At 48.7% G+C, this 27,889-nt stretch overlaps 2 protein-coding genes across 7 annotated transcripts in view; one reads left to right on the top strand and one right to left on the bottom strand.

Annotated features, from left to right (window-relative positions):
* The window catches only part of CFAP92 (cilia and flagella associated protein 92 (putative)), a 102,527-nt gene extending 76,740 nt beyond the window's left edge, over positions 1–25,787 (top strand). For both annotated transcript variants that reach the window (XM_079935653.1, XM_079935652.1), the window contains exons 13-14: positions 24,527–24,724; positions 24,797–25,787. In XM_079935653.1, coding sequence (XP_079791779.1) covers positions 24,527–24,724; positions 24,797–25,132 — 534 coding nt within the window. In that variant the 3' untranslated portion in view covers positions 25,133–25,787. The remainder of the gene's footprint in view (positions 1–24,526; positions 24,725–24,796) is intronic.
* A 173-nt stretch (positions 25,788–25,960) lies between these two features.
* Positions 25,961–27,889, bottom strand: part of ACAD9 (acyl-CoA dehydrogenase family member 9) — a 61,223-nt gene continuing 59,294 nt past the window's right edge. For 2 of the 5 annotated variants that reach the window (XM_079935657.1, XM_079935656.1), the window contains 3 exons: positions 27,699–27,827; positions 27,029–27,101; positions 26,241–26,667 (listed from right to left, as the gene is read on the bottom strand). In XM_079935657.1, coding sequence (XP_079791783.1) covers positions 26,567–26,667; positions 27,029–27,101; positions 27,699–27,827 — 303 coding nt within the window. In that variant the 3' untranslated portion in view covers positions 26,241–26,566. Of the gene's footprint in view, positions 26,668–27,028; positions 27,102–27,698; positions 27,828–27,889 lie in introns of all 5 variants that reach the window. The other 3 variants (XM_079935654.1, XM_079935659.1, XM_079935658.1) reach the window with 3 other exon arrangements.

Here is a 27,889-nt window from a genome sequence, read left to right as displayed (position 1 = left end):
ATATATATATATATATATGTTTATAGGTATTTTTCTGTGTATGTGTTCATGTGAAACGCCTAACTTATATCTCCTACCCCACTTTCTTTTTGGTAACCCTAGCTTTAACCTGAAAGTCGGTGACTCTGTTTCTGTTTAGTAAACTAGTTCAGTTGTATGTATGTTTCCCTTCCTCCTATAAGTGATATTATATGCTGTGGGTCCTCCTCTGTCTGACTGACTTCACTCAGTGTTTGGGCATCCCAGGTCCATCCATGTTGCTTCTAATGGCATGATTTCATCCTTTATCCTGGCTGAGTAACGGTCCCTTGTATACACGTAGGACCTGCTGTTTATGTATTCATCACTCGCTGGCCTATTTGTTTCTGTGTCTTGGCGTTTGTAAATAGTGCCGCAGAGAACGTTGGGGTGCTTGTGTCTTTCTGAATTATGCATTTTCCCGAGTCATGCCCAGGAGTGGGCCTGCAGAAGTATAGGGTCGCTCTCTCTGTAGTTTTCTAGGAACTGGGATACAGTGCTTTCTAGTGGCGGTCACCAATGTACATTTGCACTCACCGAGCTGGAAGGTTCCCTTTTCTCCACGCTCATTCCCCATCGATTGTTTGTAGACTTTTTGATGCTGGCCATTCTTCCCGCTGTGAGGCGACGCCTCGTTACACGGTGGATTGGCATTTGTCAAATAATGAGTGATATGCATCTTGTCGTGGTGTGTATTTTTTTATTTTAAACAGTGTGAGTAAACTTTCCCTCTTCAAATTTGGCCTTTTGAGGGTGTGTGTGTTTCTAATTTATTTTTCGGTTGCCTAACCCGGGTGATTTTTGAGCACACGTGTCGTTAAAAGCCCCACAGGCTTCCTGAATATGATGTGCCCTTAAACACCGGTTGTAAAGTTGTTGTTACGGGAAACGTCCACAAGGTGGCAGCATTTCTTCATGCCCAGCTGTGGTTCCTCGGCAACCAAAAGTTTTAGGGGGAGTCATGGTGCTGGGCTGTGAATTAGAGGGGAAGGTGCCAGAGGCAACACCCAAGGGCTTGTGTGTCACTACCTCTTCCCTGTTAAGCTTCTATGCCCCCGAAAATTCGAAACCCTGCCTAAAGCTGCGGGTGCTGCGGTGTGTAGGTGGGGTGACTCCTGGCAAGGAGGCCGGATGTGGGAAGCCCACCAGCAGCAGCCGTGGAGGCTCGGTCACGTTTTGAATCTCCTGCAGCCTAGATGGTCCCCCATGGTTGGGGTGCACTTGGCTTCCTTTTACCTCTCGGAAGGCCCACCTAGGTTCTGAAGGTTTGGTTCCCCCCAGAAAGGAAGAGACAGGACAGCTTTAAGGGGCTGCATTTGCAGGCACGTCCTCTTCACGTCTCTCGGCTCCACCTCAGTGCACCCTTGGGACCCCAGGCTGCTCAGGCTGCTGGGATGTGACACCAGCGCCTATCACCGGGGCCTGAGACGAAAAGCATGCCCATTTCTTTCCTTTTACTTTCTTTTTCAGCTTAATTCTGATGGTATGTTGTACTAGAGTTGATTTCCAAAGTGGGGTTTGGTGTAGTGTACAGCAAGCTGATTGAGTTACACATGAAATACAGCTACTATTTTTCGGATTCCTTTTCCGTATAGGTTATTGCAGAACGTTGAATAGAGGTCCTGGTGTTGTACAGTAGTCCTTGTCAAGCGTGTTTTTCTTAATATATATATATATATATATATATATATATATATATATGTTTATAGGTATTTTTCTGTGTATGTGTTCATGTGAAACGCCTAACTTATATCTCCTACCCCACTTTCTTTTTGGTAACCCTAGCTTTAACCTGAAAGTCGGTGACTCTGTTTCTGTTTAGTAAACTAGTTCAGTTGTATGTATGTTTCCCTTCCTCCTATAAGTGATATTATATGCTGTGGGTCCTCCTCTGTCTGACTGACTTCACTCAGTGTTTGGGCATCCCAGGTCCATCCATGTTGCTTCTAATGGCATGATTTCATCCTTTATCCTGGCTGAGTAACGGTCCCTTGTATACACGTAGGACCTGCTGTTTATGTATTCATCACTCGCTGGCCTATTTGTTTCTGTGTCTTGGCGTTTGTAAATAGTGCCGCAAAGAACGTTGGGGTGCTTGTGTCTTTCTGAATTATGCATTTTCCCGAGTCATGCCCAGGAGTGGGCCTGCAGAAGTATAGGGTCGCTCTCTCTGTAGTTTTCTAGGAACTGGGATACAGTGCTTTCTAGTGGCGGTCACCAATGTACATTTGCACTCACCGAGCTGGAAGGTTCCCTTTTCTCCACGCTCATTCTCCATCGATTGTTTGTAGACTTTTTGATGCTGGCCATTCTTCCCGCTGTGAGGCGACGCCTCGTTACACGGTGGATTGGCATTTGTCAAATAATGAGTGATATGCATCTTGTCGTGGTGTGTATTTTTTTATTTTAAACAGTGTGAGTAAACTTTCCCTCTTCAAATTTGGCTTTTTGAGGGTGTGTGTGTTTCTAATTTATTTTTCGGTTGCCTAACCCGGGTGATTTTTGAGCACACGTGTCGTTAAAAGCCCCACAGGCTTCCTGAATATGATGTGCCCTTAAACACCGGTTGTAAAGTTGTTGTTACGGGAAACGTCCACAAGGTGGCAGCATTTCTTCATGCCCAGCTGTGGTTCCTCGGCAACCAAAAGTTTTAGGGGGAGTCATGGTGCTGGGCTGTGAATTAGAGGGGAAGGTGCCAGAGGCAACACCCAAGGGCTTGTGTGTCACTACCTCTTCCCTGTTAAGCTTCTATGCCCCCGAAAATTCGAAACCCTGGCTAAAGCTGCGGGTGCTGCGGTGTGTAGGTGGGGTGACTCCTGGCAAGGAGGCCGGATGTGGGAAGCCCACCAGCAGCAGCCGTGGAGGCTCGGTCACGTTTTGAATCTCCTGCAGCCTAGATGGTCCCCCATGGTTGGGGTGCACTTGGCTTCCTTTTACCTCTCGGAAGGCCCACCTAGGTTCTGAAGGTTTGGTTCCCCCCAGAAAGGAAGAGACAGGACAGCTTTAAGGGGCTGCATTTGCAGGCACGTCCTCTTCACGTCTCTCGGCTCCACCTCAGTGCACCCTTGGGACCCCAGGCTGCTCAGGCTGCTGGGATGTGACACCAGCGCCTATCACCGGGGCCCGAGGCGAAAAGCATGCCCATTTCTTTCCTTTTACTTTCTTTTTCAGCTTAATTCTGATGGTATGTTGTACTAGAGTTGATTTCCAAAGTGGGGTTTGGTGTAGGTGTACAGCAAGCTGATTGAGTTACACATGAAATGTAGCTACTGTTTTTCGGATTCCTTTTCCATATAGGTTATTGCAGAACGTTGAATAGAGGTCCTGGTGTTGTACAGTAGTCCTTGTCAAGCGTGTTTTTCTTAATATATATATATATATATATATATATATATATATATATGTTTATAGGTATTTTTCTGTGTATGTGTTCATGTGAAACGCCTAACTTATATCTCCTACCCCACTTTCTTTTTGGTAACCCTAGCTTTAACCTGAAAGTCGGTGACTCTGTTTCTGTTTAGTAAACTAGTTCAGTTGTATGTATGTTTCCCTTCCTCCTATAAGTGATATTATATGCTGTGGGTCCTCCTCTGTCTGACTGACTTCACTCAGTGTTTGGGCATCCCAGGTCCATCCATGTTGCTTCTAATGGCATGATTTCATCCTTTATCCTGGCTGAGTAACGGTCCCTTGTATACACGTAGGACCTGCTGTTTATGTATTCATCACTCGCTGGCCTATTTGTTTCTGTGTCTTGGCGTTTGTAAATAGTGCCGCAAAGAACGTTGGGGTGCTTGTGTCTTTCTGAATTATGCATTTTCCCGAGTCATGCCCAGGAGTGGGCCTGCAGAAGTATAGGGTCGCTCTCTCTGTAGTTTTCTAGGAACTGGGATACAGTGCTTTCTAGTGGCGGTCACCAATGTACATTTGCACTCACCGAGCTGGAAGGTTCCCTTTTCTCCACGCTCATTCCCCATCGATTGTTTGTAGACTTTTTGATGCTGGCCATTCTTCCCGCTGTGAGGCGACGCCTCGTTACACGGTGGATTGGCATTTGTCAAATAATGAGTGATATGCATCTTGTCGTGGTGTGTATTTTTTCATTTTAAACAGTGTGAGTAAACTTTCCCTCTTCAAATTTGGCTTTTTGAGGGTGTGTGTGTTTCTAATTTATTTTTCGGTTGCCTAACCCGGGTGATTTTTGAGCACACGTGTCGTTAAAAGCCCCACAGGCTTCCTGAATATGATGTGCCCTTAAACACCGGTTGTAAAGTTGTTGTTACGGGAAACGTCCACAAGGTGGCAGCATTTCTTCATGCCCAGCTGTGGTTCCTCGGCAACCAAAAGTTTTAGGGGGAGTCATGGTGCTGGGCTGTGAATTAGAGGGGAAGGTGCCAGAGGCAACACCCAAGGGCTTGTGTGTCACTACCTCTTCCCTGTTAAGCTTCACGCCCCCGAAAAGTCCAAACCCTGGCTAAAGCTGCGGGTGCTGCGGTGTGTAGGTGGGGTGACTCCTGGCAAGGAGGCCAGATGTGGGAAGCCCACCAGCAGCAGCCGTGGAGGCTCGGTCACGGTTTGAATCTCCTGCAGCCTAGATGGTCCCCCATGGTTGGGGTGCACTCGGCTTCCTTTTAGCTCTCGGAAGGCCCACCTAGGTTCTGAAGGTTTGGTTCCCCCCAGAAAGGAAGAGACAGGACAGCTTTAAGGGGCTGCATTTGCAGGCACGTCCTCTTCACGTCTCTCGGCTCCACCTCAGTGCACCCTTGGGACCCCAGGCTGCTCAGGCTGCTGGGATGTGACACCAGCGCCTATCACCGGGGCCCGAGGCGAAAAGCATGCCCATTTCTTTCCTTTTACTTTCTTTTTCAGCTTAATTCTGATGGTATGTTGTACTAGAGTTGATTTCCAAAGTGGGGTTTGGTGTAGTGTACAGCAAGCTGATTGAGTTACACATGAAATATAGCTACTGTTTTTCGGATTCCTTTTCCATATAGGTTATTGCAGAACGTTGAATAGAGGTCCTGGTGTTGTACAGTAGTCCTTGTCAAGCGTGTTTTTCTTAATATATATATATATATATATATGTTTATAGGTATTTTTCTGTGTATGTGTTCATGTGAAACGCCTAACTTATATCTCCTACCCCACTTTCTTTTTGGTAACCCTAGCTTTAACCTGAAAGTCGGTGACTCTGTTTCTGTTTAGTAAACTAGTTCAGTTGTATGTATGTTTCCCTTCCTCCTATAAGTGATATTATATGCTGTGGGTCCTCCTCTGTCTGACTGACTTCACTCAGTGTTTGGGCATCCCAGGTCCATCCATGTTGCTTCTAATGGCATGATTTCATCCTTTATCCTGGCTGAGTAACGGTCCCTTGTATACACGTAGGACCTGCTGTTTATGTATTCATCACTCGCTGGCCTATTTGTTTCTGTGTCTTGGCGTTTGTAAATAGTGCCGCAAAGAACGTTGGGGTGCTTGTGTCTTTCTGAATTATGCATTTTCCCGAGTCATGCCCAGGAGTGGGCCTGCAGAAGTATAGGGTCGCTCTCTCTGTAGTTTTCTAGGAACTGGGATACAGTGCTTTCTAGTGGCGGTCACCAATGTACATTTGCACTCACCGAGCTGGAAGGTTCCCTTTTCTCCACGCTCATTCCCCATCGATTGTTTGTAGACTTTTTGATGCTGGCCATTCTTCCCGCTGTGAGGCGACGCCTCGTTACACGGTGGATTGGCATTTGTCAAATAATGAGTGATATGCATCTTGTCGTGGTGTGTATTTTTTCATTTTAAACAGTGTGAGTAAACTTTCCCTCTTCAAATTTGGCTTTTTGAGGGTGTGTGTGTTTCTAATTTATTTTTCGGTTGCCTAACCCGGGTGATTTTTGAGCACACGTGTCGTTAAAAGCCCCACAGGCTTCCTGAATATGATGTGCCCTTAAACACCGGTTGTAAAGTTGTTGTTACGGGAAACGTCCACAAGGTGGCAGCATTTCTTCATGCCCAGCTGTGGTTCCTCGGCAACCAAAAGTTTTAGGGGGAGTCATGGTGCTGGGCTGTGAATTAGAGGGGAAGGTGCCAGAGGCAACACCCAAGGGCTTGTGTGTCACTACCTCTTCCCTGTTAAGCTTCTATGCCCCCGAAAATTCGAAACCCTGGCTAAAGCTGCGGGTGCTGCGGTGTGTAGGTGGGGTGACTCCTGGCAAGGAGGCCGGATGTGGGAAGCCCACCAGCAGCAGCCGTGGAGGCTCGGTCACGGTTTGAATCTCCTGCAGCCTAGATGGTCCCCCATGGTTGGGGTGCACTTGGCTTCCTTTTAGCTCTCGGAAGGCCCACCTAGGTTCTGAAGGTTTGGTTCCCCCCAGAAAGGAAGAGACAGGACAGCTTTAAGGGGCTGCATTTGCAGGCACGTCCTCTTCACGTCTCTCGGCTCCACCTCAGTGCACCCTTGGGACCCCAGGCTGCTCAGGCTGCTGGGATGTGACACCAGCGCCTATCACCGGGGCCCGAGGCGAAAAGCATGCCCATTTCTTTCCTTTTACTTTCTTTTTCAGCTTAATTCTGATGGTATGTTGTACTAGAGTTGATTTCCAAAGTGGGGTTTGGTGTAGGTGTACAGCAAGCTGATTGAGTTACACATGAAATGTAGCTACTGTTTTTCGGATTCCTTTTCCGTATAGGTTATTGCAGAACGTTGAATAGAGGTCCTGGTGTTGTACAGTAGTCCTTGTCAAGTGTGTGTTTTTTTTAATATATATATGTTTATAGGTATTTTTCTGTGTATGTGTTCATGTGAAACGCCTAACTTATATCTCCTACCCCACTTTCTTTTTGGTAACCCTAGCTTTAATCTGAAAGTCGGTGACTCTGTTTCTGTTTGGTATACGAGTTCAGTTGTATGTATGTTTCCCTTCCTGTTATAAGTGATATTATATGCTGTGGGTCCTCCTCTGTCTGTCTGACTTCACTCAGTGTTTGGGCATCCCAGGTCCATCCACGTTGCTTCTGATGGCATTATTTCATTCTTTTTGCTGGCTGAGTAACAGTTCCTTGTATACACGTAGGACCTGCTGTTTATGTATTCATCACTCACTGGACTACTTGTTTGTGTGTCTTGGCGATTGTAAATAGTGCTGCAGTTAACGTTGGGGTGCTTGTGTCTTTCTGAATTATGGATTTTCCGGAGTAGCGCCCAGGAGTGGACATGCAGTAGTATAGGGTCGCTCTCTCCTTAGTTTTCTAGGAACTGGGATACAGTGCTTTCTAGTGGCGGTCACCAATGTACATTTGCACTCACCGAGCTGGAAGGTTCCCTTTTCTCCACACCTATTCCCCATCGATTGTTTGTAGACTTTTTGATGCTGGCCATACCGCCTGCTGCGAGATGATGCCACTTTAGAATTTTGATATGCATTTCTCGGATAATCAGCGACTTTCTGCTTCCTGTCGTGGTCGGGGTTTTTCTTTTTAAACAGTGTGAGTAAACTTTGCCTCCTGAAATTGGGCTTCTTGAAAGTCTGTGTTTTTCGAATGTTTTTTCGGTTACCTAACCCAGGTCAATTTTGAAGACACGTGTTATTAAAAGCCCCACAGGCTCTGTGAGTATTAGGTGCCCTGAAGCACCGGTTGTAAAGTTGTTGTTACGGGAAACGTCCACAAGGCGGCAGCATTTCTTCGTGGCCAGCTCTAGTTTGTTGGCAACCAAAAGCGTTAGGAAGAGTCATCTTACTAGGCTGTGAATTAGAGGGGAAGGTGCCAGAGGCAACACCCAAGGGCTTGTGTGTCACTACCTCTTCCCTGTTAAGCTTCACGCCCCCGAAAAGTCCAAACCCTGGCTAAAGCTGCGGGTGCTGCGGTGTGTAGGTGGGGTGACTCCTGGCAAGGAGGCCAGATGTGGGAAGCCCACCAGCAGCAGCCGTGGAGGCTCGGTCACGGTTTGAATCTCCTGCAGCCTAGATGGTCCCCCATGGTTGGGGTGCACTCGGCTTCCTTTTAGCTCTCGGAAGGCCCACCTAGGTTCTGAAGGTTTGGTTCCCCCCAGAAAGGAAGAGACAGGACAGCTTTAAGGGGCTGCATTTGCAGGCACGTCCTCTTCACGTCTCTCGGCTCCACCTCAGTGCACCCTTGGGACCCCAGGCTGCTCAGGCTGCTGGGATGTGACACCAGCGCCTATCACCGGGGCCCGAGGCGAAAAGCATGCCCATTTCTTTCCTTTTACTTTCTTTTTCAGCTTAATTCTGATGGTATGTTGTACTAGAGTTGATTTCCAAAGTGGGGTTTGGTGTAGGTGTACAGCAAGCTGATTGAGTTACACATGAAATGTAGCTACTGTTTTTCGGATTCCTTTTCCATATAGGTTATTGCAGAACGTTGAATAGAGGTCCTGGTGTTGTACAGTAGTCCTTGTCAAGCGTGTTTTTCTTTATATATATATATATATATATATATATATATATATATATGTTTATAGGTATTTTTCTGTGTATGTGTTCATGTGAAACGCCTAACTTATATCTCCTACCCCACTTTCTTTTTGGTAACCCTAGCTTTAACCTGAAAGTCGGTGACTCTGTTTCTGTTTAGTAAACTAGTTCAGTTGTATGTATGTTTCCCTTCCTCCTATAAGTGATATTATATGCTGTGGGTCCTCCTCTGTCTGACTGACTTCACTCAGTGTTTGGGCATCCCAGGTCCATCCATGTTGCTTCTAATGGCATGATTTCATCCTTTATCCTGGCTGAGTAACGGTCCCTTGTATACACGTAGGACCTGCTGTTTATGTATTCATCACTCGCTGGCCTATTTGTTTCTGTGTCTTGGCGTTTGTAAATAGTGCCGCAGAGAACGTTGGGGTGCTTGTGTCTTTCTGAATTATGCATTTTCCCGAGTCATGCCCAGGAGTGGGCCTGCAGAAGTATAGGGTCGCTCTCTCTGTAGTTTTCTAGGAACTGGGATACAGTGCTTTCTAGTGGCGGTCACCAATGTACATTTGCACTCACCGAGCTGGAAGGTTCCCTTTTCTCCACGCTCATTCCCCATCGATTGTTTGTAGACTTTTTGATGCTGGCCATTCTTCCCGCTGTGAGGCGACGCCTCGTTACACGGTGGATTGGCATTTGTCAAATAATGAGTGATATGCATCTTGTCGTGGTGTGTATTTTTTTATTTTAAACAGTGTGAGTAAACTTTCCCTCTTCAAATTTGGCCTTTTGAGGGTGTGTGTGTTTCTAATTTATTTTTCGGTTGCCTAACCCGGGTGATTTTTGAGCACACGTGTCGTTAAAAGCCCCACAGGCTTCCTGAATATGATGTGCCCTTAAACACCGGTTGTAAAGTTGTTGTTACGGGAAACGTCCACAAGGTGGCAGCATTTCTTCATGCCCAGCTGTGGTTCCTCGGCAACCAAAAGTTTTAGGGGGAGTCATGGTGCTGGGCTGTGAATTAGAGGGGAAGGTGCCAGAGGCAACACCCAAGGGCTTGTGTGTCACTACCTCTTCCCTGTTAAGCTTCTATGCCCCCGAAAATTCGAAACCCTGCCTAAAGCTGCGGGTGCTGCGGTGTGTAGGTGGGGTGACTCCTGGCAAGGAGGCCGGATGTGGGAAGCCCACCAGCAGCAGCCGTGGAGGCTCGGTCACGTTTTGAATCTCCTGCAGCCTAGATGGTCCCCCATGGTTGGGGTGCACTTGGCTTCCTTTTAGCTCTCGGAAGGCCCACCTAGGTTCTGAAGGTTTGGTTCCCCCCAGAAAGGAAGAGACAGGACAGCTTTAAGGGGCTGCATTTGCAGGCACGTCCTCTTCACGTCTCTCGGCTCCACCTCAGTGCACCCTTGGGACCCCAGGCTGCTCAGGCTGCTGGGATGTGACACCAGCGCCTATCACCGGGGCCCGAGGCGAAAAGCATGCCCATTTCTTTCCTTTTACTTTCTTTTTCAGCTTAATTCTGATGGTATGTTGTACTAGAGTTGATTTCCAAAGTGGGGTTTGGTGTAGGTGTACAGCAAGCTGATTGAGTTACACATGAAATGTAGCTACTGTTTTTCGGATTCCTTTTCCATATAGGTTATTGCAGAACGTTGAATAGAGGTCCTGGTGTTGTACAGTAGTCCTTGTCAAGCGTGTTTTTCTTTATATATATATATATATATATATATATATATATATATATATATGTTTATAGGTATTTTTCTGTGTATGTGTTCATGTGAAACGCCTAACTTATATCTCCTACCCCACTTTCTTTTTGGTAACCCTAGCTTTAACCTGAAAGTCGGTGACTCTGTTTCTGTTTAGTAAACTAGTTCAGTTGTATGTATGTTTCCCTTCCTCCTATAAGTGATATTATATGCTGTGGGTCCTCCTCTGTCTGACTGACTTCACTCAGTGTTTGGGCATCCCAGGTCCATCCATGTTGCTTCTAATGGCATGATTTCATCCTTTATCCTGGCTGAGTAACGGTCCCTTGTATACACGTAGGACCTGCTGTTTATGTATTCATCACTCGCTGGCCTATTTGTTTCTGTGTCTTGGCGTTTGTAAATAGTGCCGCAGAGAACGTTGGGGTGCTTGTGTCTTTCTGAATTATGCATTTTCCCGAGTAATGCCCAGGAGTGGGCCTGCAGAAGTATAGGGTCGCTCTCTCTTTAGTTTTCTAGGAACTGGGATACAGTGCTTTCTAGTGGCGGTCACCAATGTACATTTGCACTCACCGAGCTGGAAGGTTCCCTTTTCTCCACGCTCATTCCCCATCGATTGTTTGTAGACTTTTTGATGCTGGCCATTCTTCCCGCTGTGAGGCGACGCCTCGTTACACGGTGGATTGGCATTTGTCAAATAATGAGTGATATGCATCTTGTCGTGGTGTGTATTTTTTTATTTTAAACAGTGTGAGTAAACTTTCCCTCTTCAAATTTGGCCTTTTGAGGGTGTGTGTGTTTCTAATTTATTTTTCGGTTGCCTAACCCGGGTGATTTTTGAGCACACGTGTCGTTAAAAGCCCCACAGGCTTCCTGAATATGATGTGCCCTTAAACACCGGTTGTAAAGTTGTTGTTACGGGAAATGTCCACAAGGTGGCAGCATTTCTTCATGCCCAGCTGTGGTTCCTCGGCAACCAAAAGTTTTAGGGGGAGTCATGGTGCTGGGCTGTGAATTAGAGGGGAAGGTGCCAGAGGCAACACCCAAGGGCTTGTGTGTCACTACCTCTTCCCTGTTAAGCTTCTATGCCCCCGAAAATTCGAAACCCTGCCTAAAGCTGCGGGTGCTGCGGTGTGTAGGTGGGGTGACTCCTGGCAAGGAGGCCGGATGTGGGAAGCCCACCAGCAGCAGCCGTGGAGGCTCGGTCACGTTTTGAATCTCCTGCAGCCTAGATGGTCCCCCATGGTTGGGGTGCACTTGGCTTCCTTTTAGCTCTCGGAAGGCCCACCTAGGTTCTGAAGGTTTGGTTCCCCCCAGAAAGGAAGAGACAGGACAGCTTTAAGGGGCTGCATTTGCAGGCACGTCCTCTTCACGTCTCTCGGCTCCACCTCAGTGCACCCTTGGGACCCCAGGCTGCTCAGGCTGCTGGGATGTGACACCAGCGCCTATCACCGGGGCCCGAGGCGAAAAGCATGCCCATTTCTTTCCTTTTACTTTCTTTTTCAGCTTAATTCTGATGGTATGTTGTACTAGAGTTGATTTCCAAAGTGGGGTTTGGTGTAGTGTACAGCAAGCTGATTGAGTTACACATGAAATATAGCTACTGTTTTTCGGATTCCTTTTCCATATAGGTTATTGCAGAACGTTGAATAGAGGTCCTGGTGTTGTACAGTAGTCCTTGTCAAGCGTGTTTTTCTTAATATATATATATATATATATATGTTTATAGGTATTTTTCTGTGTATGTGTTCATGTGAAACGCCTAACTTATATCTCCTACCCCACTTTCTTTTTGGTAACCCTAGCTTTAACCTGAAAGTCGGTGACTCTGTTTCTGTTTAGTAAACTAGTTCAGTTGTATGTATGTTTCCCTTCCTCCTATAAGTGATATTATATGCTGTGGGTCCTCCTCTGTCTGACTGACTTCACTCAGTGTTTGGGCATCCCAGGTCCATCCATGTTGCTTCTAATGGCATGATTTCATCCTTTATCCTGGCTGAGTAACGGTCCCTTGTATACACGTAGGACCTGCTGTTTATGTATTCATCACTCGCTGGCCTATTTGTTTCTGTGTCTTGGCGTTTGTAAATAGTGCCGCAAAGAACGTTGGGGTGCTTGTGTCTTTCTGAATTATGCATTTTCCCGAGTCATGCCCAGGAGTGGGCCTGCAGAAGTATAGGGTCGCTCTCTCTGTAGTTTTCTAGGAACTGGGATACAGTGCTTTCTAGTGGCGGTCACCAATGTACATTTGCACTCACCGAGCTGGAAGGTTCCCTTTTCTCCACGCTCATTCCCCATCGATTGTTTGTAGACTTTTTGATGCTGGCCATTCTTCCCGCTGTGAGGCGACGCCTCGTTACACGGTGGATTGGCATTTGTCAAATAATGAGTGATATGCATCTTGTCGTGGTGTGTATTTTTTCATTTTAAACAGTGTGAGTAAACTTTCCCTCTTCAAATTTGGCTTTTTGAGGGTGTGTGTGTTTCTAATTTATTTTTCGGTTGCCTAACCCGGGTGATTTTTGAGCACACGTGTCGTTAAAAGCCCCACAGGCTTCCTGAATATGATGTGCCCTTAAACACCGGTTGTAAAGTTGTTGTTACGGGAAACGTCCACAAGGTGGCAGCATTTCTTCATGCCCAGCTGTGGTTCCTCGGCAACCAAAAGTTTTAGGGGGAGTCATGGTGCTGGGCTGTGAATTAGAGGGGAAGGTGCCAGAGGCAACACCCAAGGGCTTGTGTGTCACTACCTCTTCCCTGTTAAGCTTCTATGCCCCCGAAAATTCGAAACCCTGGCTAAAGCTGCGGGTGCTGCGGTGTGTAGGTGGGGTGACTCCTGGCAAGGAGGCCGGATGTGGGAAGCCCACCAGCAGCAGCCGTGGAGGCTCGGTCACGGTTTGAATCTCCTGCAGCCTAGATGGTCCCCCATGGTTGGGGTGCACTTGGCTTCCTTTTAGCTCTCGGAAGGCCCACCTAGGTTCTGAAGGTTTGGTTCCCCCCAGAAAGGAAGAGACAGGACAGCTTTAAGGGGCTGCATTTGCAGGCACGTCCTCTTCACGTCTCTCGGCTCCACCTCAGTGCACCCTTGGGACCCCAGGCTGCTCAGGCTGCTGGGATGTGACACCAGCGCCTATCACCGGGGCCCGAGGCGAAAAGCATGCCCATTTCTTTCCTTTTACTTTCTTTTTCAGCTTAATTCTGATGGTATGTTGTACTAGAGTTGATTTCCAAAGTGGGGTTTGGTGTAGGTGTACAGCAAGCTGATTGAGTTACACATGAAATGTAGCTACTGTTTTTCGGATTCCTTTTCCATATAGGTTATTGCAGAACGTTGAATAGAGGTCCTGGTGTTGTACAGTAGTCCTTGTCAAGCGTGTTTTTCTTAATATATATATATATATATATATATATATGTTTATAGGTATTTTTCTGTGTATGTGTTCATGTGAAACGCCTAACTTATATCTCCTACCCCACTTTCTTTTTGGTAACCCTAGCTTTAATCTGAAAGTCGGTGACTCTGTTTCTGTTTGGTATACTAGTTCAGTTGTATGTATGTTTCCCTTCCTGTTATAAGTGATATTATATGCTGTGGGTCCTCCTCTGTCTGTCTGACTTCACTCAGTGTGTGGGCATCCCAGGTCCATCCACGTTGCTTCTGATGGCATTATTTCATCCTTTATCCTGGCTGAGTAACAGTTCCTTGTATACACGTAGGACCTGCTGTTTATGTATTCATCACTCGCTGGACTACTTGTTTGTGTGTCTTGGCGATTGTAAATAGTGCTGCAGTTAACGTTGGGGTGCTTGTGTCTTTTTGAATTATGGATTTTCCGGAGTAGCGCCCAGAAGTGGACATGCAGTAGTATAGGGTCGCTCTCTCCTTAGTTTTCTAGGAACTGGGATACAGTGCTTTCTAGTGGCGGTCACCAATGTACATTTGCACTCACCGAGCTGGAAGGTTCCCTTTTCTCCACACCTATTCCCCATCGATTGTTTGTAGACTTTTTGATGCTGGCCATACCGCCTGCTGCGAGATGATGCCACTTTAGAATTTTGATATGCATTTCTCGGATAATCAGCGACTTTCTGCTTCCTGTCGTGGTCGGGGTTTTTCTTTTTAAACAGTGTGAGTAAACTTTGCCTCCTGAAATTGGGCTTCTTGAAAGTCTGTGTTTTTCGAATGTTTTTTCGGTTACCTAACCCAGGTCAATTTTGAAGACACGTGTTATTAAAAGCCCCACAGGCTCTGTGAGTATTAGGTGCCCTGAAGCACCGGTTGTAAAGTTGTTGTTACGGGAAACGTCCACAAGGCGGCAGCATTTCTTCGTGGCCAGCTCTAGTTTGTTGGCAACCAAAAGCGTTAGGAAGAGTCATCTTACTAGGCTGTGAATTAGAGGGGAAGGTGCCAGAGGCAACACCCAAGGGCTTGTGTGTCACTACCTCTTCCCTGTTAAGCTTCACGCCCCCGAAAAGTCCAAACCCTGGCTAAAGCTGCGGGTGCTGCGGTGTGTAGGTGGGGTGACTCCTGGCAAGGAGGCCGGATGTGGGAAGCCCACCAGCAGCAGCCGTGGAGGCTCGGTCACGGTTTGAATCTCCTGCAGCCTAGATGGTCCCCCATGGTTGGGGTGCACTCGGCTTCCTTTTAGCTCTCGGAAGGCCCACCTAGGTTCTGAAGGTTTGGTTCCCCCCAGAAAGGAAGAGACAGGACAGCTTTAAGGGGCTGCATTTGCAGGCACGTCCTCTTCACGTCTCTCGGCTCCACCTCAGTGCACCCTTGGGACCCCAGGCTGCTCAGGCTGCTGGGATGTGACACCAGCGCCTATCACCGGGGCCCGAGGCGAAAAGCATGCCCATTTCTTTCCTTTTACTTTCTTTTTCAGCTTAATTCTGATGGTATGTTGTACTAGAGTTGATTTCCAAAGTGGGGTTTGGTGTAGGTGTACAGCAAGCTGATTGAGTTACACATGAAATGTAGCTACTGTTTTTCGGATTCCTTTTCCATATAGGTTATTGCAGAACGTTGAATAGAGGTCCTGGTGTTGTACAGTAGTCCTTGTCAAGCGTGTTTTTCTTTATATATATATATATATATATATATATATATATATATATGTTTATAGGTATTTTTCTGTGTATGTGTTCATGTGAAACGCCTAACTTATATCTCCTACCCCACTTTCTTTTTGGTAACCCTAGCTTTAACCTGAAAGTCGGTGACTCTGTTTCTGTTTAGTAAACTAGTTCAGTTGTATGTATGTTTCCCTTCCTCCTATAAGTGATATTATATGCTGTGGGTCCTCCTCTGTCTGACTGACTTCACTCAGTGTTTGGGCATCCCAGGTCCATCCATGTTGCTTCTAATGGCATGATTTCATCCTTTATCCTGGCTGAGTAACGGTCCCTTGTATACACGTAGGACCTGCTGTTTATGTATTCATCACTCGCTGGCCTATTTGTTTCTGTGTCTTGGCGTTTGTAAATAGTGCCGCAGAGAACGTTGGGGTGCTTGTGTCTTTCTGAATTATGCATTTTCCCGAGTCATGCCCAGGAGTGGGCCTGCAGAAGTATAGGGTCGCTCTCTCTGTAGTTTTCTAGGAACTGGGATACAGTGCTTTCTAGTGGCGGTCACCAATGTACATTTGCACTCACCGAGCTGGAAGGTTCCCTTTTCTCCACGCTCATTCCCCATCGATTGTTTGTAGACTTTTTGATGCTGGCCATTCTTCCCGCTGTGAGGCGACGCCTCGTTACACGGTGGATTGGCATTTGTCAAATAATGAGTGATATGCATCTTGTCGTGGTGTGTATTTTTTTATTTTAAACAGTGTGAGTAAACTTTCCCTCTTCAAATTTGGCCTTTTGAGGGTGTGTGTGTTTCTAATTTATTTTTCGGTTGCCTAACCCGGGTGATTTTTGAGCACACGTGTCGTTAAAAGCCCCACAGGCTTCCTGAATATGATGTGCCCTTAAACACCGGTTGTAAAGTTGTTGTTACGGGAAATGTCCACAAGGTGGCAGCATTTCTTCATGCCCAGCTGTGGTTCCTCGGCAACCAAAAGTTTTAGGGGGAGTCATGGTGCTGGGCTGTGAATTAGAGGGGAAGGTGCCAGAGGCAACACCCAAGGGCTTGTGTGTCACTACCTCTTCCCTGTTAAGCTTCTATGCCCCCGAAAATTCGAAACCCTGCCTAAAGCTGCGGGTGCTGCGGTGTGTAGGTGGGGTGACTCCTGGCAAGGAGGCCGGATGTGGGAAGCCCACCAGCAGCAGCCGTGGAGGCTCGGTCACGTTTTGAATCTCCTGCAGCCTAGATGGTCCCCCATGGTTGGGGTGCACTTGGCTTCCTTTTAGCTCTCGGAAGGCCCACCTAGGTTCTGAAGGTTTGGTTCCCCCCAGAAAGGAAGAGACAGGACAGCTTTAAGGGGCTGCATTTGCAGGCACGTCCTCTTCACGTCTCTCGGCTCCACCTCAGTGCACCCTTGGGACCCCAGGCTGCTCAGGCTGCTGGGATGTGACACCAGCGCCTATCACCGGGGCCCGAGGCGAAAAGCATGCCCATTTCTTTCCTTTTACTTTCTTTTTCAGCTTAATTCTGATGGTATGTTGTACTAGAGTTGATTTCCAAAGTGGGGTTTGGTGTAGTGTACAGCAAGCTGATTGAGTTACACATGAAATATAGCTACTGTTTTTCGGATTCCTTTTCCATATAGGTTATTGCAGAACGTTGAATAGAGGTCCTGGTGTTGTACAGTAGTCCTTGTCAAGCGTGTTTTTCTTAATATATATATATATATATATATGTTTATAGGTATTTTTCTGTGTATGTGTTCATGTGAAACGCCTAACTTATATCTCCTACCCCACTTTCTTTTTGGTAACCCTAGCTTTAACCTGAAAGTCGGTGACTCTGTTTCTGTTTAGTAAACTAGTTCAGTTGTATGTATGTTTCCCTTCCTCCTATAAGTGATATTATATGCTGTGGGTCCTCCTCTGTCTGACTGACTTCACTCAGTGTTTGGGCATCCCAGGTCCATCCATGTTGCTTCTAATGGCATGATTTCATCCTTTATCCTGGCTGAGTAACGGTCCCTTGTATACACGTAGGACCTGCTGTTTATGTATTCATCACTCGCTGGCCTATTTGTTTCTGTGTCTTGGCGTTTGTAAATAGTGCCGCAAAGAACGTTGGGGTGCTTGTGTCTTTCTGAATTATGCATTTTCCCGAGTCATGCCCAGGAGTGGGCCTGCAGAAGTATAGGGTCGCTCTCTCTGTAGTTTTCTAGGAACTGGGATACAGTGCTTTCTAGTGGCGGTCACCAATGTACATTTGCACTCACCGAGCTGGAAGGTTCCCTTTTCTCCACGCTCATTCCCCATCGATTGTTTGTAGACTTTTTGATGCTGGCCATTCTTCCCGCTGTGAGGCGACGCCTCGTTACACGGTGGATTGGCATTTGTCAAATAATGAGTGATATGCATCTTGTCGTGGTGTGTATTTTTTCATTTTAAACAGTGTGAGTAAACTTTCCCTCTTCAAATTTGGCTTTTTGAGGGTGTGTGTGTTTCTAATTTATTTTTCGGTTGCCTAACCCGGGTGATTTTTGAGCACACGTGTCGTTAAAAGCCCCACAGGCTTCCTGAATATGATGTGCCCTTAAACACCGGTTGTAAAGTTGTTGTTACGGGAAACGTCCACAAGGTGGCAGCATTTCTTCATGCCCAGCTGTGGTTCCTCGGCAACCAAAAGTTTTAGGGGGAGTCATGGTGCTGGGCTGTGAATTAGAGGGGAAGGTGCCAGAGGCAACACCCAAGGGCTTGTGTGTCACTACCTCTTCCCTGTTAAGCTTCTATGCCCCCGAAAATTCGAAACCCTGGCTAAAGCTGCGGGTGCTGCGGTGTGTAGGTGGGGTGACTCCTGGCAAGGAGGCCGGATGTGGGAAGCCCACCAGCAGCAGCCGTGGAGGCTCGGTCACGGTTTGAATCTCCTGCAGCCTAGATGGTCCCCCATGGTTGGGGTGCACTTGGCTTCCTTTTAGCTCTCGGAAGGCCCACCTAGGTTCTGAAGGTTTGGTTCCCCCCAGAAAGGAAGAGACAGGACAGCTTTAAGGGGCTGCATTTGCAGGCACGTCCTCTTCACGTCTCTCGGCTCCACCTCAGTGCACCCTTGGGACCCCAGGCTGCTCAGGCTGCTGGGATGTGACACCAGCGCCTATCACCGGGGCCCGAGGCGAAAAGCATGCCCATTTCTTTCCTTTTACTTTCTTTTTCAGCTTAATTCTGATGGTATGTTGTACTAGAGTTGATTTCCAAAGTGGGGTTTGGTGTAGGTGTACAGCAAGCTGATTGAGTTACACATGAAATGTAGCTACTGTTTTTCGGATTCCTTTTCCATATAGGTTATTGCAGAACGTTGAATAGAGGTCCTGGTGTTGTACAGTAGTCCTTGTCAAGCGTGTTTTTCTTAATATATATATATATATATATATATATATATGTTTATAGGTATTTTTCTGTGTATGTGTTCATGTGAAACGCCTAACTTATATCTCCTACCCCACTTTCTTTTTGGTAACCCTAGCTTTAATCTGAAAGTCGGTGACTCTGTTTCTGTTTGGTATACTAGTTCAGTTGTATGTATGTTTCCCTTCCTGTTATAAGTGATATTATATGCTGTGGGTCCTCCTCTGTCTGTCTGACTTCACTCAGTGTGTGGGCATCCCAGGTCCATCCACGTTGCTTCTGATGGCATTATTTCATCCTTTATCCTGGCTGAGTAACAGTTCCTTGTATACACGTAGGACCTGCTGTTTATGTATTCATCACTCGCTGGACTACTTGTTTGTGTGTCTTGGCGATTGTAAATAGTGCTGCAGTTAACGTTGGGGTGCTTGTGTCTTTTTGAATTATGGATTTTCCGGAGTAGCGCCCAGAAGTGGACATGCAGTAGTATAGGGTCGCTCTCTCCTTAGTTTTCTAGGAACTGGGATACAGTGCTTTCTAGTGGCGGTCACCAATGTACATTTGCACTCACCGAGCTGGAAGGTTCCCTTTTCTCCACACCTATTCCCCATCGATTGTTTGTAGACTTTTTGATGCTGGCCATACCGCCTGCTGCGAGATGATGCCACTTTAGAATTTTGATATGCATTTCTCGGATAATCAGCGACTTTCTGCTTCCTGTCGTGGTCGGGGTTTTTCTTTTTAAACAGTGTGAGTAAACTTTGCCTCCTGAAATTGGGCTTCTTGAAAGTCTGTGTTTTTCGAATGTTTTTTCGGTTACCTAACCCAGGTCAATTTTGAAGACACGTGTTATTAAAAGCCCCAAAGGCTCTGTGAGTATTAGGTGCCCTGAAGCACCGGTTGTAAAGTTGTTGTTACGGGAAACGTCCACAAGGCGGCAGCATTTCTTCGTGGCCAGCTCTAGTTTGTTGGCAACCAAAAGCGTTAGGAAGAGTCATCTTACTAGGCTGTGAATTAGAGGGGAAGGTGCCAGAGGCAACACCCAAGGGCTTGTGTGTCACTACCTCTTCCCTGTTAAGCTTCACGCCCCCGAAAAGTCCAAACCCTGGCTAAAGCTGCGGGTGCTGCGGTGTGTAGGTGGGGTGACTCCTGGCAAGGAGGCCGGATGTGGGAAGCCCACCAGCAGCAGCCGTGGAGGCTCGGTCACGGTTTGAATCTCCTGCAGCCTAGATGGTCCCCCATGGTTGGGGTGCACTCGGCTTCCTTTTAGCTCTCGGAAGGCCCACCTAGGTTCTGAAGGTTTGGTTCCCCCCAGAAAGGAAGAGACAGGACAGCTTTAAGGGGCTGCATTTGCAGGCACGTCCTCTTCACGTCTCTCGGCTCCACCTCAGTGCACCCTTGGGACCCCAGGCTGCTCAGGCTGCTGGGATGTGACACCAGCGCCTATCACCGGGGCCCGAGGCGAAAAGCATGCCCATTTCTTTCCTTTTACTTTCTTTTTCAGCTTAATTCTGATGGTATGTTGTACTAGAGTTGATTTCCAAAGTGGGGTTTGGTGTAGGTGTACAGCAAGCTGATTGAGTTACACATGAAATGTAGCTACTGTTTTTCGGATTCCTTTTCCATATAGGTTATTGCAGAACGTTGAATAGAGGTCCTGGTGTTGTACAGTAGTCCTTGTCAAGCGTGTTTTTCTTTATATATATATATATATATATATATATATATATATATATGTTTATAGGTATTTTTCTGTGTATGTGTTCATGTGAAACGCCTAACTTATATCTCCTACCCCACTTTCTTTTTGGTAACCCTAGCTTTAACCTGAAAGTCGGTGACTCTGTTTCTGTTTAGTAAACTAGTTCAGTTGTATGTATGTTTCCCTTCCTCCTATAAGTGATATTATATGCTGTGGGTCCTCCTCTGTCTGACTGACTTCACTCAGTGTTTGGGCATCCCAGGTCCATCCATGTTGCTTCTAATGGCATGATTTCATCCTTTATCCTGGCTGAGTAACGGTCCCTTGTATACACGTAGGACCTGCTGTTTATGTATTCATCACTCGCTGGCCTATTTGTTTCTGTGTCTTGGCGTTTGTAAATAGTGCCGCAGAGAACGTTGGGGTGCTTGTGTCTTTCTGAATTATGCATTTTCCCGAGTCATGCCCAGGAGTGGGCCTGCAGAAGTATAGGGTCGCTCTCTCTGTAGTTTTCTAGGAACTGGGATACAGTGCTTTCTAGTGGCGGTCACCAATGTACATTTGCACTCACCGAGCTGGAAGGTTCCCTTTTCTCCACGCTCATTCCCCATCGATTGTTTGTAGACTTTTTGATGCTGGCCATTCTTCCCGCTGTGAGGCGACGCCTCGTTACACGGTGGATTGGCATTTGTCAAATAATGAGTGATATGCATCTTGTCGTGGTGTGTATTTTTTTATTTTAAACAGTGTGAGTAAACTTTCCCTCTTCAAATTTGGCCTTTTGAGGGTGTGTGTGTTTCTAATTTATTTTTCGGTTGCCTAACCCGGGTGATTTTTGAGCACACGTGTCGTTAAAAGCCCCACAGGCTTCCTGAATATGATGTGCCCTTAAACACCGGTTGTAAAGTTGTTGTTACGGGAAACGTCCACAAGGTGGCAGCATTTCTTCATGCCCAGCTGTGGTTCCTCGGCAACCAAAAGTTTTAGGGGGAGTCATGGTGCTGGGCTGTGAATTAGAGGGGAAGGTGCCAGAGGCAACACCCAAGGGCTTGTGTGTCACTACCTCTTCCCTGTTAAGCTTCTATGCCCCCGAAAATTCGAAACCCTGCCTAAAGCTGCGGGTGCTGCGGTGTGTAGGTGGGGTGACTCCTGGCAAGGAGGCCGGATGTGGGAAGCCCACCAGCAGCAGCCGTGGAGGCTCGGTCACGTTTTGAATCTCCTGCAGCCTAGATGGTCCCCCATGGTTGGGGTGCACTTGGCTTCCTTTTAGCTCTCGGAAGGCCCACCTAGGTTCTGAAGGTTTGGTTCCCCCCAGAAAGGAAGAGACAGGACAGCTTTAAGGGGCTGCATTTGCAGGCACGTCCTCTTCACGTCTCTCGGCTCCACCTCAGTGCACCCTTGGGACCCCAGGCTGCTCAGGCTGCTGGGATGTGACACCAGCGCCTATCACCGGGGCCCGAGGCGAAAAGCATGCCCATTTCTTTCCTTTTACTTTCTTTTTCAGCTTAATTCTGATGGTATGTTGTACTAGAGTTGATTTCCAAAGTGGGGTTTGGTGTAGTGTACAGCAAGCTGATTGAGTTACACATGAAATATAGCTACTGTTTTTCGGATTCCTTTTCCATATAGGTTATTGCAGAACGTTGAATAGAGGTCCTGGTGTTGTACAGTAGTCCTTGTCGAGTGTGTGTTTATATATATATATATATATATATATATATATATATATATATATATATATATATATATATATATATATATATATATGTTTATAGGTATTTTTCTGTGTATGTGTTCATGTGAAACGCCTAACTTATATCTCCTACCCCACTTTCTTTTTGGTAACCCTAGCTTTAATCTGAAAGTCGGTGACTCTGTTTCTGTTTGGTATACTAGTTCAGTTGTATGTATGTTTCCCTTCCTGTTATAAGTGATATTATATGCTGTGGGTCCTCCTCTGTCTGTCTGACTTCACTCAGTGTGTGGGCATCCCAGGTCCATCCACGTTGCTTCTGATGGCATTATTTCATCCTTTTTGCTGGCTGAGTAACAGTTCCTTGTATACACGTAGGACCTGCTGTTTATGTATTCATCACTCGCTGGACTACTTGTTTGTGTGTCTTGGCGATTGTAAATAGTGCTGCAGTTAACGTTGGGGTGCTTGTGTCTTTTTGAATTATGGATTTTCCGGAGTAGCGCCCAGAAGTGGACATGCAGTAGTATAGGGTCGCTCTCTCCTTAGTTTTCTAGGAACTGGGATACAGTGCTTTCTAGTGGCGGTCACCAATGTACATTTGCACTCACCGAGCTGGAAGGTTCCCTTTTCTCCACACCTATTCCCCATCGATTGTTTGTAGACTTTTTGATGCTGGCCATACCGCCTGCTGCGAGATGATGCCACTTTAGAATTTTGATATGCATTTCTCGGATAATCAGCGACTTTCTGCTTCCTGTCGTGGTCGGGGTTTTTCTTTTTAAACAGTGTGAGTAAACTTTCCCTCCTGAAATTGGGCTTCTTGAAAGTCTGTGTTTTTCGAATGTTTTTTCGGTTACCTAACCCAGGTCATTTTTGAAGACACGTGTTATTAAAAGCCCCACAGGCTCTGTGAGTATTAGGTGCCCTGAAGCACCGGTTGTAAAGTTGTTGTTCCGCGAAACGTGCACAAGGCGGCAGCATTTCTTCGTGGCCAGCTCTAGTTTGTTGGCAACCAAAAGCGTTAGGAAGAGTCATCTTACTAGGCTGTGAATTAGAGGGGAAGGTGCCAGAGGCAACACCCAAGGGCTTGTGTGTCACTACCTCTTCCCCGTTAAGCTTCACGCCCCCGAAAAGTCCAAACCCTGGCTAAAGCTGCGGGTGCTGCGGTGTGTAGGTGGGGTGACTCCTGGCAAGGAGGCCGGATGTGGGAAGCCCACCAGCAGCAGCCGTGGAGGCTCGGTCACGGTTTGAATCTCCTGCAGCCTAGATGGTCCCCCATGGTTGGGGTGCACTTGGCTTCCTTTTACCTCTCGGAAGGCCCACCTAGGTTCTGAAGGTTTGGTTCCCCCCAGAAAGGAAGAGACAGGACAGCTTTAAGGGGCTGCATTTGCAGGCACGTCCTCTTCACGTCTCTCGGCTCCACCTCAGTGCACCCTTGGGACCCCAGGCTGCTCAGGCTGCTGGGATGTGACACCAGCGCCTATCACCGGGGCCCGAGGCGAAAAGCATGCCCATTTCTTTCCTTTTACTTTCTTTTTCAGCTTAATTCTGATGGTATGTTGTACTAGAGTTGATTTCCAAAGTGGGGTTTGGTGTAGGTGTACAGCAAGCTGATTCACTTATTGATATTCATGTATGTATTCTATTTCGAATTCTTTTCACATATAGGTTATTGCTGAACGTTGAACAGAGTTCCCTTTGCTTTACAGGAGGTCCATGTTGATTATCCATCAAATGTGTGTGTATATATATATATATGCACATATATACACACACTCACACACACATATATATATATGCTTGTGTGTACATGAAGGCGACCTCCTAATTTGTTCTTTGCCTCTACCTTTCCTTTTTGTGAGCCCTACGTTCGTTTTCCAAGTAAGTGTGTTGCTGTTTTGTAACACTGTGTGTTACCCAGCGTTCATGCTGTGTTCATGTGTGTCTAGTGTTCAGTCCTAGGTATAACTGATATCATATGCTATTCGTCTTCCTCTGACTCACTTCACTTACTGTATGATTATCCCAGGTCCATGCATGGTGCTGCCAATAGCATTATTTCATTGTTGTTTATGGCTGAGTAATAGTCCATTGTATATATGTACCATATTGTCTGTATCCAGTCATCTGTCGGTGGACATTTTGGTTGTTTCTGTGTGCTGGCTGTTGGAACTATAACTGTGGGGCGCCTGGTTCATTTCCAATTATGGGTTTCTCCAGATACATGCCCAGGAGTGCTCCTGGGGCTGGGCTCCTTTTCCTTTTGTTAGGAGCTTCGATACTGTCCTTTATGGTGGCTTTTGCCAATGTACATTCCCACGAAAATATAGGAGGGTTCAGCTTTTTCACTCCTCGAGGGACGTGGCCCTCACTGGGCTGCTGCCTGGCTCTGGTAACCAGCATGCACCCCGCACGGCCAGGAGCCAGCATCCTGCCCCCAAGACTGGCAGCCGGTCAGCCCCACCGAGGTCTGCTGTCAGTCAGCCCATCTAGCCACGTCTGCTCGCATTTCCAGGAGCCGAGGAGGAGACTCACGCACTCCCAGAGCTACCTGTCAGCCACAGTGGAGCCTCAGGATTCAGAGGAGAAGAGAAAAGCCGAGAGGAAGTCCCGTGACGCCTGGCTCACACCCAACGGGTTCCAAGTGACCGGTCTTCACAGCACGGGCAGGACACATCACCTGGGGCTGCCACCCCTCGGCACTGTCACAGAGGTGGGTGGCGGGAGTGGGTCTCCGGTGGGCGTCCGCAGGGGCCTCCCCCTGACCTGCTGCCCCCCAACGTAGGAGTGGAGGGAGAAAGCGCTGTTTGCTGACATACTGGAGCCAGTGCTGCACCGAGAGAGCAGGGGCTGGGACCGGCGCCCCCAGGACTTGGATTTGTACACACAGCCGCCGCCGGCCCCTCCCGCGCCAAAGCCCGGGACAGGTAACTGTGGGCGGCACCCGTTCTGTTTTAGCAGCCACACTCCTGGGCTGGGAAATCAGGATTCGGCGGGGGGCTGGCTTCAGAGCGCAGGCTGGCCGGAACTTCTGGTTCCAGCTGGATTCACTTGCTGTGTGATGGCGGGGGGGGCGGGGGGGGGGCAGGTCCCGCCACCGCTCTGGGCTTGGTTTCTATGAAAGGGAGGCCTTGGAAGGTAGGGCTAAGGGCTTTCAGGCTTCACACTGTGTTACCCATGACCAGCCTCGGCAGGCTCTGGGCGCTGCTGGGCCCTTCCGGCTCCCAGACACAGCTGGTTGTCACCCGTGGGGGCGGGTGGGGGGTCTGGCCACACCACCCCTCCAAGTCTTCTTCATCCCCCGTTTGTGAAGAGGGACCAGAAATCATTTATAGGTAGAGAACCAAACCTGTGAATTAACAGAACCAGAATCTTCAGGGAGAAAGAGCGGTGAGTTGATCTGGCCACAGACCCCTTGCCCAGAAAGCTAGACTGGATAAACGGTGGAGTGCTTTCCTTCCCTGACTCCTAAGGGCTGCTGGTAACAGCTCCGTGAAACCGGAGGACGTGCTGACAAGCTGCTGAAACTGGTCTACTCCCCTCCTCTGGGCTGTGCCACCTCCCTTCAGTAGAGGCCCCAGGCTCAGGGACAGCAGGCTCGCTGCTCCGGCCCTTCCCAGCCCCAGGGCCCACACCTGAAGACACATGGGTGAGAACAGCTCTCCGCAGACTGCTGTCCTGGCACCAGGTGAGAAGCCATGACCTCTCCATCTACGCCAGCAAAGAAGCTGCGGTGTCATCGGGAAGATGAGCTGTCAGAACGCCGGCAGCAGGCCTAGCCCCGCAGGTGGATGACGGCTCCTCCTCCCAGGACCAAAGCCTGGCCGCCTCAAGGCAAGGCCTGTGATGGGCAAAGCACTGGGAACCGCCCGAGCAGGAAGCCTGCCAGGTGAGCACACCAGGGCAGGTGTGTAGAGGCCTGTCTGTGCCGCCGGAAGATGCTGCTCGTCCTTGTCAAGTGGCAGAGAAGCACCAGCTAGGAGCAGCACCTGCTGTCAGTCAGGCAGCAGCAACATCACCTGCGCAGGACCAAACCCGCACGGCACCGTGGCCCGGGCACCTGCCCCTCTGCTCCTGGAGCCCTCTTCTCACACATGAGGACAAAGGGCCCTGGAAGCCACCACCACAGGGGGGAGCGCAGGGTCAAGAGGTTGTGAGGCTGGCTCTGAGGAAACAGGTGACCAGTGCAGCAAACACTAGAAGGGGAAACACAAACTGTCCTTCCTTTGGCTCCTAGCTTAAAGAATGACACATACGCGGTTTTCAAGCTGTTTCTTGCAGAACGTGTGGTCTGGCAGAAATGGCCACCCTGCTGAGACGCGGCCCTACCACCCCAGGCCAGCTTCCACCCCGAAGCCTCCCGGTGAGGCGAGTCTCAGCAGCTCCGCGCTCTCCCCGTGTCGGCTCAGAGCCCGGGATCGTGTCAGGCAATAGTGCCCACGGGGGCCTGGAGAAAGCCCGTCAGAGAACTTGGTCAGCTTGTAATAAAGCAAGTTCTCTACCTTCTGGAAGGCGTGTGTCAGGCGGACAGCAGCAGGGATGCTGTCCCCCTGCTTCAGGATGTCCAGTCCAGAGGGTGGGCACAGACGTAGGCTCGCTTCTCTAGGACCTGCTGGGACACTTTCTTGATCAGTTCATCGAGATTTTCCGGAGAATCTGGGAGGGAAAGAGGAAGAGTAGGTGATCTTCGGAAAAAAATGTTCCAGCAATTCCTGTTATCACGAAGTCAGCCCTCCGGTGTGAAGGAGCCCTGAAGGTGGCAGCCCCGTCCCCAGGAAGTGATTGTGGGCTGCCCCCTGGCGACCCCACCTGCTGGAGAAGCCATTTCGTCATCCCCACTGCAGGCGGTGACAGCCGCGTCAGCACGGTGGGTGTGGGGTGCCAGTGCTCAGAGTTGCGTGGAGTCCCGCGCTCCTCCCTCCGCAGGTCAGCTGGGTACAGGGGTCCCCCCAAGAGGCTCTCACCTGGCATCAGGTCCCACCCCCCCACTCTCCCCCAACCTGAGCCGCCCACTTACACTTGTCCAGCTGAGACAGAGCGAAGAGATTCTGGTAGTAAGCTTCCGTGCAGAAGATGTTGGCCAACAGAACCTGCCAGAACCAAAGTCCGAGAGGATGACTGCTGAGGACCCTGGGATCGCTGGGCCTTAGCGCCGCCCGGCCTGAAGCCTGACCTCTGAGCTTCAAAGAACTCGGTCAGCCAAAGTGGGCAGCTTGACCAGAGTCAGGTGGCCTGGCTCAGAAGCCATGGCAGCCGTGAGCCAAACCAGCCCTGTCCCCAGGGCAAGTGACTCAATCCCTGCAGGCACGGTGCACGTCAAGACTGCCGGCGTGCACACAGCAGGTGCTCAGACTGCACCCACCCTGCTGTGAGGGCGCTGGGGTTCGGATTCCACACTCACTCCCCCTCCCCGCCCCCAGGCAGGAAGGTGAAGGGCAGTGGCCCTGTCTCCTGAACAGCACAGACCCACCCATGGGAGCTGAGAGCACCAGCTATGGCCACGGACACAACTTGGCAACCCCACCCATTTCTGGGTCAGCTGGCGTGGACCCGTGCTCACCCTGACCCCCGGGACACAGCCCTGGACGCGCCCAGCCCCTCCCTTCCCCACTACCCAGCCTCATTAAAATGCAGCAGGAGGACCCCTGCAGGGAGGCTGCCTGTGCAGGTGGGAGGGGCGGGCCCACCTCATGGTCGTGGTTCTGGAGCCCCACGCGGATAGAGCGGCTGGCCCGCGACAGCACGGCCGTCATCCCGTACAGGTTGATGAGGATGTTGGCCACTCGCTTCAAGACCAACTGCTCCTCCACGATGGTCTGGGAACAGAGGGCAGGGTGGAGACTGGCCACCCGGACACGACTCCAACACACTCTTCCAG

The sequence above is a fragment of the Stenella coeruleoalba genome (assembly GCF_951394435.1).
Source record: "Stenella coeruleoalba genome assembly, chromosome: 10".
Lineage (NCBI taxonomy): Eukaryota > Metazoa > Chordata > Mammalia > Artiodactyla > Delphinidae > Stenella > Stenella coeruleoalba.
The sequence above is the reverse complement of the archived record's forward strand: the minus strand, read 5'-3'. Positions and strand labels throughout refer to the sequence as shown.